The sequence below is a fragment of the Eleutherodactylus coqui genome, chromosome 3, assembly GCF_035609145.1.
Source record: "Eleutherodactylus coqui strain aEleCoq1 chromosome 3, aEleCoq1.hap1, whole genome shotgun sequence".
Taxonomy (NCBI): Eukaryota; Metazoa; Chordata; class Amphibia; order Anura; family Eleutherodactylidae; genus Eleutherodactylus; species Eleutherodactylus coqui.
Window position 1 is genome coordinate 9,808,464 of NC_089839.1, and position 14,371 is coordinate 9,822,834.

The 14,371-nt window shown below is 47.0% G+C and overlaps 1 protein-coding gene across 2 annotated transcripts in view; it reads left to right on the forward strand.

Annotated features, from left to right (window-relative positions):
- Nucleotides 1-3,623, forward strand: part of TOGARAM2 (TOG array regulator of axonemal microtubules 2) — a 49,688-nt gene extending 46,065 nt beyond the window's left edge. For both annotated transcript variants that reach the window (XM_066595108.1, XM_066595109.1), the window contains exons 18-20: nt 831-1,047; nt 2,156-2,242; nt 2,509-3,623. In XM_066595108.1, coding sequence (XP_066451205.1) covers nt 831-1,047; nt 2,156-2,242; nt 2,509-2,759 — 555 coding nt within the window. In that variant the 3' untranslated portion in view covers nt 2,760-3,623. The remainder of the gene's footprint in view (nt 1-830; nt 1,048-2,155; nt 2,243-2,508) is intronic.
- The last annotated feature ends 10,748 nt before the right edge of the window (nt 3,624-14,371 follow it).

Here is a 14,371-nt window from a genome sequence, read left to right on the forward strand (position 1 = left end):
AAGTATTACCACAGGGGAGGTGATGCCACATTGTCCGGGATGTCACTGTGCCCATTGGTGTTGACGATGGACTTCACTATAACCAATGGCCCTAGTCCTTCCCAGTAGAACCCCCACCCTCCCCCACCATAATGGAAAGATGGTGTCCTGTGATTAAGCTGTCTACAACACTTGCTTCCACTCACTTACAGTCCGTCGCTCCAAGACACATTGCAGGCGCTGCTGTGATGTTGTGTGCAGCCGCTCGTCCATAGTAACCCTTCACATGCAGTTCCCTACGGAGGGTTCTGGTCCTAATGGATGTCCTAATGTCCTGAGAGACCCCCTGAACAAGGGCAGACCACGTGTGTGATGTCTTCACAGCTCCTACAAGGCTTCATTGTCCACGTTCTCTCAGTTTATGAGGTCTCCCTGGATGTGGCGGCACCGCACACACCGGATGGCAATGTTATTGCGAAATGGAAACCAACAGTGGGCAAAGGCCCTTGTAAGCCTGGAGCCGGCCCTGCTTGTCAGACCTCACTTGAAGACAATAAGATCTGTCAGGATTGCTTGGGATATCTTTAAAAATGGATTTGGAAATCTTCATGCTTCAGAGCTGAAATCTTCCAGCATTCCCTGCTTGTTCAGTGTCTGCACAGAGATTTCTGGTGATTTGCATTCTGGGAAGTGTCATTTTTACATTAGACACTGTACTGTCATATGATGCAGGGAAAAGTAATTGCCCCCCCTTGTATTATAGGAGCTCAGCTAAGCTACTTTCATCCTGCGCCATCCTCCGGTGTGACCGGTCTCTCTGTGAACGTTGCTTTATTATGTTGTTTTTGCAGATTTTTGACGCCTTTAACCCAAGGATGCAGGATGCCAATAAGAAGGTGAATCAGTACGCTCTGGAGTCGGCTGCGGTCATGATCCCGCTCCTTAAGGACAGTCTGCACCACGTCTTAGTCCCCATGGTGATCGTAATCACAGACAATCTGAACTCCAAGCACTCCGGTATCTACACGGCCGCCGTCAGGGTTCTGGATACGCTTATCTCCAGTTTAGGTACTGACTGTGAATTCATCAGACGATTTTTCAGTGCCCACATAACTGACCACGCCACAATAACTACAGTGCCCACATATGTGGCATCCACAATGTCCCATAATACCAACTAATGCCCCAATATCAATGATAGCCGCAATGCCCCATAACAGATGAAGCCACAGTGCTCCCATAACGGTGCCAATCAGTGCCGCATAAGTGACAGCCACAGTGTTCCCTTAACAAGGACTTTGGAGACACTGGCTGTCAGTCTTTTCACAGCAGTGACCTGCATTGTGCCCCCATAATACCGCCAAAGCAATGACCTGGTTTTCCCAAACAGCCATAATGTTCCCATAACTGTGCCATCCACAGTGTCCCCATAGCAATGACAGCCACAAGGTCCCTATAATAGTGTCAATCACAGTGTACCTACAGCAATGACGCCCAGTGTTGCCATAGCTGTGACCTCCACAGTGCCCCATAATAGTTTTCCCAAAGCAATTACAGCCATAGTGCCCCTGGGATCGGCCGACGGGTGTTGTAGTCTGCGGAGGGTCAGGTGGTGCAGTGCCACTTCATCCGCCCAGCTCACCAACTTTTTTTCAGCAGCTGTTTTGTCCTCCGTCAGTTTTCCTTCCAGGCCTCGTCACCGCGGGTAGTAACCAAGTCCATTGCTAACTTTTTAACAGAACTTTATTCAATGATGCGTGGCTTTTCTCTCTGGGCGCTTGGGTGGCACACTCCGTGGGGTCAGGGGGACGTCCCCGCTTCTCTCGCTGCTGCCAGGCTGTAGGCTTGCTCACCTGTTACACCGCAGACTAACGCAGGCTGGCTTACTTCTAGTCTATCGGGGGGGACCACCCCCACCTTCTATACCAACCCCCATAACTGCCCCACCCGCAGTGCCCCTATAACTGCCCCACCCGCAGTGCCCCCATAACTGCGCCACCCGCAGTGCCCCCATAACTGCGCCACCCGCAGTGCCCCCATAACTGCGCCACCCGCAGTGCCCCCATAACTGCGCCACCCGCAGTGCCCCCATAACTGCGCCACCCGCAGTGCCCCCATAACTGCGCCACCCGCAGTGCCCCCATAGCAATGACAACCGTTTGCCTTTTTGTTACAGATAATTTGTGGCTCCTGCAGCCGCTCGCCGGCAGGGTCCGTTTCCTCAGCGGCCGCGCTATGAGTGATGTGACTGAACGATTGTCAGGTATGATTATAAAATGTAAGATTTAGCAGAACTGTTATGGGGACATCACTCTGTAGCACTTAATGGTGCCAAATTGATAAAAATGGCGCATACGTGGCATAATAAGTTTGGTGCGTCTCGCTAGGCATGCTTCTGTCATTTACGCCACCTCATGTACGTAAAAACGGTGCAGATCTGTGATGAGTTCGGCGCACTTTTTGGCTCCTCTTAGTCGTCCTTTATTTTTGGCACAAAACCTGTTCCACTTTTTGTCGTTCCCATTTCAGGTCTGGTGTCTTCAGTTTACCATCGGAAGCCTCAGGCCGTGGAGCGCCACGTCTTACCGGTGCTGTGGTACTTCCTGTCTAACATCACCGGGAACGGAGTGCTGCCGGGACGGAACGGGAACTTCAAGGATGTGGTCGCCAAACTGACTAAAACCCTGTACAAAGCGATGGGGTCCAGCCTGGAGGAGTACGCCTGCGGCCAGTCGCAGCACGCCGTCAAGATGCTGGCTGACATTCTGGGCACAAATTGAAGAAGCCATATTTATTTTTTTATGAACTATATGCCGCCATCACAGCGCGGGCCGGAGATGCAGAAACTGGGCGGTAGACCCGTCTGGCCTCATTTATCAAAACCAAATCTGTAAACCTTTGAATCCCCATCCATGAAATAGTTTTAAGCTCCACCCCCAATCCACACAGGAACGCCCACTAAAGATTCTGGAAACGCCCACATATTTGTCAGCCCCGCCCTCTTCATTAGGCAGATGAAAACATCTGTCGTAAAAAAATGGTTGCTGTGGGAAGCAAGGCAAATCACAGTGCAGCTTTAATTTTTCCAGATCTGTTTAACCCGTTCATGCCCCAGGGCGCACATTTACGTTATGGGTGTGTGGGGTTTGTATGAATCGGGAGCCAATCCTGCTCCATAAAGGGCAGGTGCTGGCCGTCTTTGACAGCTGACACCCACTCGCAACAGCTGCAATCTGTGTCTTTGTTGCAGCTGTTTACTCTTTAATTGCCGCTGTCAATTCTAACAGCGGTATTTACCTGCCCCAGTTGGTACTTGGGGATCCCGGACGGTCCCCCTGTGATTAAATCGTGTCGTGCCATTCACTTGCCATGGCAACTTGAGGCCTTCTGAAGGCTGCCAGGACTGCCATGGCTGATTGCCTATTAAGTGATGCCTGTGGCATGGCTTGATAGAATGCCTGTCAGATTATGGTATAATGCAATACTGTGGCATTATATTATAGTGCAGGAACGATCAAATGATTTCAAGATAACCCATGGGGACTAAAAAGTGAAAGTGAGTATAAAAAGTAGTGTTAAGGGCTCCCACACACTTGCGAATGCGTTTTTTGTTAACGCGATTGTCAATGGGACTTTCTATTGTAAAAAAAACGCAACACACGCAACTGCGTTTTTGGTGCATTGCGTTGCGTTTTTAACATTAGAAAGTCCCATTGACAATCGCGTTAACCAAAAACGCAATCGCAAGTGTGTGGGAGCCCTTACTTTTAGAAAAAAATTAAAGGAAATGAAAGTTTAAACAACCTTTCCCCATCTTCATAATAAAAAAATCAAAAACAAAAAACCCCAAACATTTTTGGTGTTAATGCGGTCGTAAAATCCCGATATATGAAAGTAACACATTATTTATTTATTTATTCCCTATGGTCAACGCTGTCAGGAAAGAAAAAGATACACAACGCCAGATTTGCTTTTTTTTTTTTTTTCCGTCCCCCCCCCCCCCCCCCCCCCCGTCTTCAATAAAACATTTAATATTATTAAAGAGGTTATAAGATGAAAGCTGAAATCTGATTGGTTGCAATTAGAGACCATGCCGGTTTTGATAAATGAGGCCTAATATACCCGATGTAATATAGGTGTACATTTTACATTTTGGCCCCAAAAATCACCCTATAGACAACTGACCCGAGCGATGAGACTGTCCTGCTTACAGAACCACAGAAGCTGGAGTTGGGTGCTACTTTGCATTAAAGGGATATTTCCGGAGTATTTTATGGCTGTTCCCATTGGAATGGGGCAGGGTATAAAATGTCTTGCAATTTGGAATTCATATAGTGGTGAGTATGGAAGCGCGGCAGCAGCAGAAGGCATTGGATCTGGACTCCATCCTTAAATGAGTGTTTCCACACTTTTGCCTTAGACTGTATAACTGGTATAATAATGAAAAAAATTACTTCTAATGTATGGATGTAATTAGGAGGGAAATGTTTTCGGTGGCCCGTTTGAACTGGCAGAATGGTGGACACATTCAACACATCATTTAAAGCACTTTGAGAAACTTTGCCCTCACTTAGCTTTGCCACATCTGTACTCATTTGGGAGTTAACACTTCCAGTGTGTCTCTGACTAAATTCTAGTCACATGACCCCCTATTCATCTGGAAAACCTGAGCTGAGTTCAATATGGTGAAGTTCAAAATGGCTACCGAAAACCTCTCCACCACCACAAGCTGCAGCCTCCTCACCAATTAATACTTTCACGCACTGGAAGGTAAACATGTGTCCAGACATTTGCCTCCCCCTGCAGTTATTTATTACTGCTTCCACCATTCCAATACGTGGTTCATAATCTTACAGCTTAGTTTTTCAAACTACATGTAAAAGTTCAGTAACTTTGCAGATATTTTACTTTGTGTATCTCGAGTTCTGTCATATCTTATACTCCATTCACATCCAGAGCTGCATTCAAAATGCAGTAATGTAACTCACTGTTTTAGTTCCTCTGGACAATATTTAGAACTCACCGATGTTCTGTTTAGGGTTATATTGTACAGCGCTTACTTCCTGCGAACGGTCAGCGACGACTTCTACTAATGTTAATAGCAAATTTCTGAACCCTAATTTGGGATACTCTAGATGAAGGACGCTGTGTGAGCTCTGGATGTACAGACTGGATTATCTGCTTAGCATTAAATGATATTTTTATACTTTTGTTTTTTTTACCCTGAGAAGTTCTCATCTGCGCATTAGGAGATGTACCACCTCTAGCTTGGATACAAGATGTGATACAGGCAGGCATGGAGGCTCTAGTTCCCTGTTGTACCACCTCTAGCTTGGATACAAGATGTGATATAGGCAGGCATGGAGGCTCTAGTACCCTGTTGTACCACCTGTAGCTTGGATACAAGATGTGATACGCACTGGCATGGAGCCTCTAGTATCCTGTTGTACCGCCTCTAGCTTGGATACAAGATGTGATACGGTCAGGCATGGAGCCTCTAGTATCCTGTTGTACCGCCTCTAGCTTGGATACAAGATGTGATACGGGGAGCATGGAGGCTCTAGTACCATGTTGTACCACCTCTAGCTTGGATACAAGATGTGATACGCACTGGCATGGAGCCTCTAGTATCCTGTTGTACCACCTCTAGCTTGGATGCAAGATGTGATACGGGGAGCATGGAGGCTCTAGTACCATGTTGTACCACCTTTAGCTTAGATACAAGATGTGATACAGGTGGGCATGGAGGCTCTAGTGCCCTGTTGTACCGCCTTTAGCTTAGATGCAAGATGCGATACAGGTGGGCATGGAGGCCTACAGGTTCTATATGGTATCCTGCACATATCGCTCCACATTTTCTGTATCTGAGCCTCTAGAACATGCAAACTCGTAGGATGTGGAAGTTGGCATCCCAGATGGTCCCATACATGTGCTATTCGCTATACATCTGGCGGCCACGGAAGTGTGACAATATTGTGGGGGCTTCCTGTGACTCCTTGTGTGTGCGGCCGAGCATTATTCTGCTGCCTCTTGGAAGCCGCCATGAGAGGAACACATGTGGGTGCATTTGATATGTATTGCATAGCTGCAGCCCTAAATGGGTTACTGTCTGGGTTATGGCTGGAAAATGTATTTTGTTGTATGTCATATGACTTTGTTATATATATGTGGTTGCAAGGTGCATGAGAGAGGTCTGTCAGTTTTCTTCTTGGAGTTAACAAGAGAGGAGCCAGTCTGCACTCAGCAATCGCTCTGCCTCTTCCATCTTCACTACACACAGACTGAAGGTGTCTTTGTGTGTGTCCTGGACCTAGTCTACCCAGGCCTCTATGCTAAAGTCTAGGAGAACCGCAAATATGCGAGAGCGCACAGGGCAGCAGAGTGCAGATCCTTGAGTGTGTACCGTTAGAGAGAGTTGAAGAAAGAGAAGAAGAGTGGCTAGGAACAGAACCCTACAGCTAACTAGGCCCGTGGATTCATCTGTCATCCCGTGATTCCTCCCTGTCACACCACAAGTACTCCTGCACCAGTGTCCTGACGGGCGATGTAACTTGTTGCTGGACTGTTGTTCAAGTTATTCTTTAAGTAAACGGGCTTTACCAATCGTTCCCGGTTCAGCCTTGAAAAGTCAACTCTGTGTGTGTGGACTCTTTATTACACCTGCTGGAATTCACCGCAGAGGAAGGAACAGTGGCGTCACCCGTGACAAGGACTGAAGGTAAACCACAGTTGGGTTACCCCATTCAATAGCATGCCCTCAGTTCCTTGGATGGGTCCCCTTGCTACCCTCAGGTGGGAGATGGTAGAGCCCCATGACAAGGCCCAGGCTCTACCCCGCTGTCTCTTAGGCTGAGGACCCGCTCCTCGGTTACTGCAGTTACAGCTCACTTTCTACCCCTCAATGCACAGGTCACAGAGTATGCCTACAAAACTATCCAATAGAAGCCAATTGTTAAAGCCTACTGCTGGGATCTGTTGTTCTATAGGTTTTCAGCAGACCAGCCCAACAGGTGGGGTGATTGAGCTGGCTCGCTGTGGATTTCTCCAGCCAGCCAATCCCCCAGGTTTTCTACTCATATATACCAGCTCCTCTGCAAGAGGCGGCTGGTCTTTCAAACCTAAACACACTGAACAAACAGGGGAATAGTGTCATGTTCTTGTATGTCTGTGTAGGTTTCCATACGTGTGGAATGAACTGTGTCTTGCTGGTGATCATTTATCATCTAGGATTAGGTAGGTTTCAGTGTGGGGTCATCCCTGTCGGGACAATTGCCCAACATACAGGCAGGTCTCCTGAGGTTAGTTGTCTCATTAGAGTAGGAACCCGCGAGACAATGAGGACCCTTGAAATGGGCTCTCGGGCTTAAGTATCTTGGCCAAAATACGAACTAATACCTCGTACATTCTATAGTTATTCCATCTGGCTATGGGTGTGGATGAGTGTTTTAAGCACTTGTCAGTTCGCAGTTCTGTCTGAGTTCCCCTGTCGGCGAGTATGAAGTCCGTTTTGCAGTTCTGCAGTTCCGTCTGAGTTCGCCAGTTCATGGATGTGGAATACGTAACACCAATGAGTTCCTTCCTTTCCATTTCTATGGCCCGTTTTCTTCCTGGTACATTTAATGCTACATTTAACTGGTGTAAATAGGTTGATAAATCGGCTCCATTGTGTGTAGAGGACCTTATCGTCTCCTATTGACAACCACTGTGACCATCCGCCTGACAGCAAAAAAAGTAAGGCTTTTGAGGATTGGTAGGAAGCCTCTCCTTCCCCCCCCCCCCTCCCCAATTTTAAGTAGAGCAAGTTGTGTGTTTTTCATATGTGTGGCATTCCTACAATTTCAGGCGGCTGTGCCAACTGGTTTTGTTTTCATTATTGGGCTATTCATGGTCTTTTCTTGGAACTGATGAGGCTGAAGTGGCTGCTTAAGGGATACCGTGGGACTCCATCTACGTGCCCTTGGTCCAGGATTGCATGCGAGGTTGACCATCGGTGGATTATCTGTACTACTGGCCTGTCTTGGATACTGTGTGGCATTGCTGGATGCCACACACCCGCTGGGTTAATATTCCTAACCTCCTATACATATGCAAGTTTCGTCCTCACCTGTTGGCGCTGTCTTAGCAAGATTTAAGGCCGGTGAGGCCCAATATCTGATATCTATTACAGATGGGGTGCCAATGACGAACCAAGGACACATGATGGGCGATAGAAGCAGGTGAGCTCTACAACCTTGGCAGCGTATATCAGGAAATCCTAGGAGACCCAAAGCTGATGGTTTATATTCCGGGACCAGAGCCTGGCGTGGGCTGGAGGCTGGCACCCACTAGCTACTGAGTGTCGCTACAGGAGCAGCAGGACCTGTCATAAAAAATGGAGATTAATTCCAGATGATTATGTAGAATGAGGTTGGCTGCTCACACTACTAACTGAAATGTAAGGAAGACCCTCGTAGTCCTGAGCCGAGGGAGTCAAGAGTCCAACGACGTCAAGAGCAAGATTCTTATAATGTTCTGTTAATACATGTACGGCACATAATACTGTACTGTGTGATACTAAGGGACCGGGGACCGTACATAATACTGTACCGCATGATACTGAGGGAACAGGGACCGCACATAATACTGTACCGCGTGATACTGCGGTAACGGGGACCGCACATAATACTGTACCGCGTGATACTGCGGTAACGGGGACCGCACATAATACTGTACCGCGTGATACTGAGGGAACAGGGACCGCACATAATACTGTACCATGTAATACTCAGTGAACAGGGACCACACATTATAATGCACCATGTGATACTGAGGGAACGGGAACCCCACGTAATACTGTACCGTGTGATACTGAGGGACCTGGGATTGCACATAATACTGCACCGTGTGATACTGAGGGAACAGGGGCCGCACATAATACTGCACCGTGTGATACTGAGGGAACGGGAACCCCACGTAATACTGTCCCGTGTGATACTGAGGGAACGGGGACCTCACATAATACTGCACCGTGTGATACTGAGGGATCGGGGACCCCACATAATACTGCACCGTGTGATACTGAGGTAACGGGGACCGCACATAATACTGCACCGTGTGATACTGAGGGATCGGGGACCCCACATAATACTGCACCGTGTGATACTGAGGGATCGGGGACCGCACATAATACTGTACCGTGTGATACTGAGGTAACGGGGACCGCACATAATACTGCACCGTGTGATACTGAGGGATCGGGGACCCCACATAATACTGCACCGTGTGATACTGAGGGATCGGGGACCCCACATAATACTGCACCGTGTGATACTGAGGTAACGGGGACCGCACATAATACTGCACCGTGTGATACTGAGGGATCGGGGACCCCACATAATACTGCACCGTGTGATACTGAGGTAACGGGGACCGCACATAATACGGCACCGTGTGATACTGTGGGATCGGGGACCGCACATAATACTGCACCGTGTGATACTGAGGGAACGGGAACCCCACGTAATACTGTCCCGTGTGATACTGAGGGAACGGGGACCGCGCATAATACTGTACCGTGGGATACTGAGGGATCGGGGACCGCACATAATACTGCACCGTGTGATACTGAGGTAACGGGGACCGCACATAATACTGAACCGTGTGATACTGAGGGATCGGGGACCCCACATAATACTGCACCGTGTGATACTGAGGTAACGGGGACCGCACATAATACTGCACCGTGTGATACTGAGGGAACGGGAACCCCACGTAATACTGTACCGTGTGATACTGAGGGACCTGGGATTGCACATAATACTGCACCGTGTGATACTGAGGGAACAGGGACCGCACATAATACTGCACAGTGTGATACTGAGGTAACGGGGACCGCATATAATGCTGCACCGTGTGATACTGAGGGATCGGGGACCGCGCATAATACTGCACCGTGTGATACTGAGGGATCGGGGACCGCATATAATACTGCACCGTGTGATACTGAGGTAACGGGGACCGCACATAATACTGCACCGTGTGATACTGAGGGAACGGGAACCCCACGTAATACTGTACCGTGTGATACTGAGGGACCTGGGATTGCACATAATACTGCACCGTGTGATACTGAGGGAACAGGGACCGCACATAATACTGCACAGTGTGATACTGAGGTAACGGGGACCGCATATAATACTGCACCGTGTGATACTGAGGGATCGGGGACCGCGCATAATACTGCACCGTGTGATACTGAGGGATTGGGGACCGCATATAATACTGCACCGTGTGATACTGAGGGATCGGGGATCGCACATAATACTGTACTGTGTGATACTGAGGTAACGGGGACCGCACATAATACTGTACCGCGTGATACTGCGGTAACGGGGACCGCACATAATACTGTACCGCGTGATACTGAGGGAACAATCAATATATAAATAAATTAGTAACGGTTAAAAACCAAACTATAGCTATACCCAAATACGTGCAACCACATAATCATCCCCACAATTATGTTAGCCCCTCACATAATAATTGCCTATCCAACCACATGCACTAATATCCACAATATATACAATAAAACGCGCTATATACACGTATCACACATCCGGTTTGTTTTTAATTTAACCTACTAATAAAAATAAAAGAAAAACTATTAGTGATAATATTTATTCAAAACAGTTTATACACAAAAATAAATGCAAAATAATATATATAGACGTACACATAAATATATATATGGATGATATACAGAAAATAGACACCAACCCTTTCATACAGCAGAACCCAAGTCCACTTCAAACTACAAAGAACTCTCCCCCCCCCCCCCCCCAAGCAAACTCATTTACAATATATACAATATGAACAAAACACAATATCATCATTACAACCCAACCAAAAGTAGGACAAGTAGACTTCTACAGCCTCAAGTTCCGGCCCAAGTTCAGTTCCTGCAAGCCTTCCGGACCATACTTATCGCAAAAAACAAAAGAAAAAGCTGAGGTGAAAGGAATCAGCCCCCCGCCAGGATATAGGAGCCTACCGATCCATCCATCAGACGAGCCTCACTAACTATACTATTTAGCGTGACGCTGTCGTAACTCAGCAGCCTCTGGAACCTCCTCTATCCCGGGCCTCATGACAGTATTGAAGGCGCCTCCAAAGACCACCTGCCGACTTGTAAAACGAAAAGACTTGATCCTCATAGAAAGATCCTTCTGGTCCCACTTACTTTGGGGACCATAGATGTTAATGAGCTGAAGCTCTTGTCCCTTTATGAGAACATCTGAGATTAGGCGCTTCCCAATTTCTAATTCAGTCATTCATCTGCAATCAACCTGCGCAGTCTTAAAAAGGACCGCTCCCTGCTATATGGCTCAGCCTTAGGGGACCAATAGGAAGAGCCGTGCCTCCACCCCCGTTTCAGCTTACGAAGGACCAGCAAATCTGAAGGCCAGGTCTCTTGCAAAAATAAAATGTTAGCTTCAACATGGCCGAGAAAATCGGTGACAAATCTAGCCGTATCTGACTTAATGCTAGCAACATTAATGGTCGCTAGCATCAACAGGATGAGTGCCGCCATCATAAGTGATCGGATTAGATGGCCAATTTCTTATTATCCCTCCCAGCCTCCCCTTCTAATGGATTTGCAGTAACTGTAACTATATTAGGGTCATTTTCTGCTGACACCAGGCCAACCTCCCCCTGAAGGCTTTTCCTTCCTCTGAATCCTCCTGACCTCCTCATATAGATGGTTACTGCTAGGGGTTTCAGGAGCAAGATTAGTCTCCGACACACAGCCAGAGGTCACCCCACTTTTTCCTCTCACCAAAGTTGACAAACTAACTTAGGAGTGACATGAGGGTGGATCAAGGCAAAGATGTCATAAGCCTTGAAACTCCTCTTCAGCAGAAGCTCAACCAGCACTCCTCTGGAGTGACAAGTATTGCCTATCCACCGAAGATGGGTCGCATTCCTCCTAGCACCCTCTGGCCCGGCTGTAGGAAGATACCAAAGAATCTCTCCCTCTCTTTGCTCTTGGAACGCAGAGAGACCATGCCTTTAAATCCAGAAGGATAAGGCCACCTCTCCAGAGCTGCACTCACTATTCTGCTGGTGGAGTCACTGTATACATATATTACTTATCCTGTACTGACCCTGAGTTACATCCTGTATTATACTCCAGAGCTGCACTCACTATTCTGCTGGTGGAGTCACTGTGTACATGCATTACTTATCCTGTACTGATCTGGAATTACATCCTGTATTATACTCCAGAGCTGCACTCACTATTCTGCTGGTGGAGTCACTGTGTACATACATTACTTATCCTGTACTGATCCTGAGTTACATCCTGTATTATACTCCAGAGCTGCACTCACTATTCTGCTGGTGGAGTCACTGTATACATATATTACTTATCCTGTACTGACCCTGAGTTACATCCTGTATTATACTCCAGAGCTGCACTCACTATTCTGCTGGTGGAGTCACTGTGTACATACATTAATTATCCTGTATTATACTCCAGAGCTGCACTCACTATTCTGCTGGTGGGGTCACTGTGTACATACATTACTTATCCTGTACTGCTCCTGAGTTACATCCTGTATTATACCCCAGAGCTGCACTCACTATTCTGCTGGTGGAGTCACTGTGTACATACATTACTTATCCTGTACTGATCTGGAATTACATCCTGTAGATCTTTTTATTATAAAAGTGAAAAACATAACAATAAACAGAACATAAATATCGCTCACTTGGCATAAACATAAAACCAAAACAAAAACAAATTATCACTTGTGTTATCCGTACTTTGCCTTACTGCAGGACAAAAGAAAAAGGTCCATCTGGTCCAAACAATACACACAGCACACAACACCAACCTGCACTCCAAAACTACACTCACTCATCCTCACCAATACATATACATTACATATAACAATATACACTACATACTACATATAACGATATACACACATGTAAGAAAACATCCCTAACTCACAGGATCCAGCCTGAAATCCCAAAAAAGAAGAAAGAAAACGACTAATAACTGAAGCAATTATATAATAACAATAATGCAAACAACCATAACAAAAGTAATAGCAATAAGAACAACCCAATACCTTTTTTTTTTTTTTTTCCCTTGCAAATTTTTTTTTTTTTTTTTTAATTTTTTTTTTACATTTTTATGTTTAATTTTTTTTTTTTTTTTTTTTTTTTTTAATGCCCGCCACCTAAAGAATAAAACCTTACATAATCCTAAACTAACCCTATATCCAGACCAAACCACCACACACCCCAAACAACCCCCTACGGTGCAGCCACGGGAGCCACGCCTGCATCCCAAGTCCGTGCTCAATGTCTATGTCCAGGACGAGCCGAGCTGCACCGCATACACACACCCTGCCCGCCGCAGCCTGAGGGCCACGCCCGCACCAACAGTCCGTGCCCAGTGTTCATTGTCCGGGACGTGTCAAGCTACGGCTGAGGCATAAATCCCCCCCCCCCTCCCCCCAATAAACCCCCACCCAACCTATCTATAACCCCTAGCCCTATATACAAAACAAAACATATAACCTCTCACATTACATAACTACAAACCAACACTACATATTAATACCCGAAAGCCTAAGGTTCAGTTACCTGCAGCCGTACATACTTCATCTTTGACCGAAAAACAAAAACTCTACTAGTGTCACACTCAGCCCTCCACAAGGACTGGATATGATAAGCCGGGCACCGACCAAAAAGAGAAAAACTATGCCTATAGTTAATCTGTCCCTACAATGTCCCTACTCCTTCCCTAAAACTTACCCTCAGAGAAACTGTCCCTACCTCTCCCTATTCTGTCCCTACAAAGACCCTAACAATAAGAAGACTGTCCCTAACGAAATACAAACCCTCTCCATAGGAGAGAGGCCTTAGTCGTGCCCAACCTCTCATAATCCAGAGAGCGCACCTTCACCAGGTCACCCAGGATGTTTCTATTCACCTCATCCGCGGGGAGGATTTTCTCTTCCGTCGAAACTAGACACCGTGCATTCCAAATGTGAAACCTAACCACTAGGCTGACTAAGAAAAAAGTGCATCGGTCCCTGCGACCAAGGTCCCCGAATGCCCCATAGACCCATTCCGCATACGAGAGGCGTGCCAACCTGGGCCAACCAATGGAGGCTCCCACCCGTTTGTACACCTCTGTATTAAAGGGACACTGAAGCAGGAAATGCTCCATGCTTTCCAGTACGTTGCTGCACTCCTGGCGGGGGCAACCCCTATCCACCAGTGGCCTGCTCTTCAAGTTGCCCCTTACATACAGTCTCCCGTGGAAACAGCGCCAAGTCAAGTCCCAAAACTTCAAGGGGATCCTGTCAGAATTCAATAAACGTAACCCTCCCTCCAG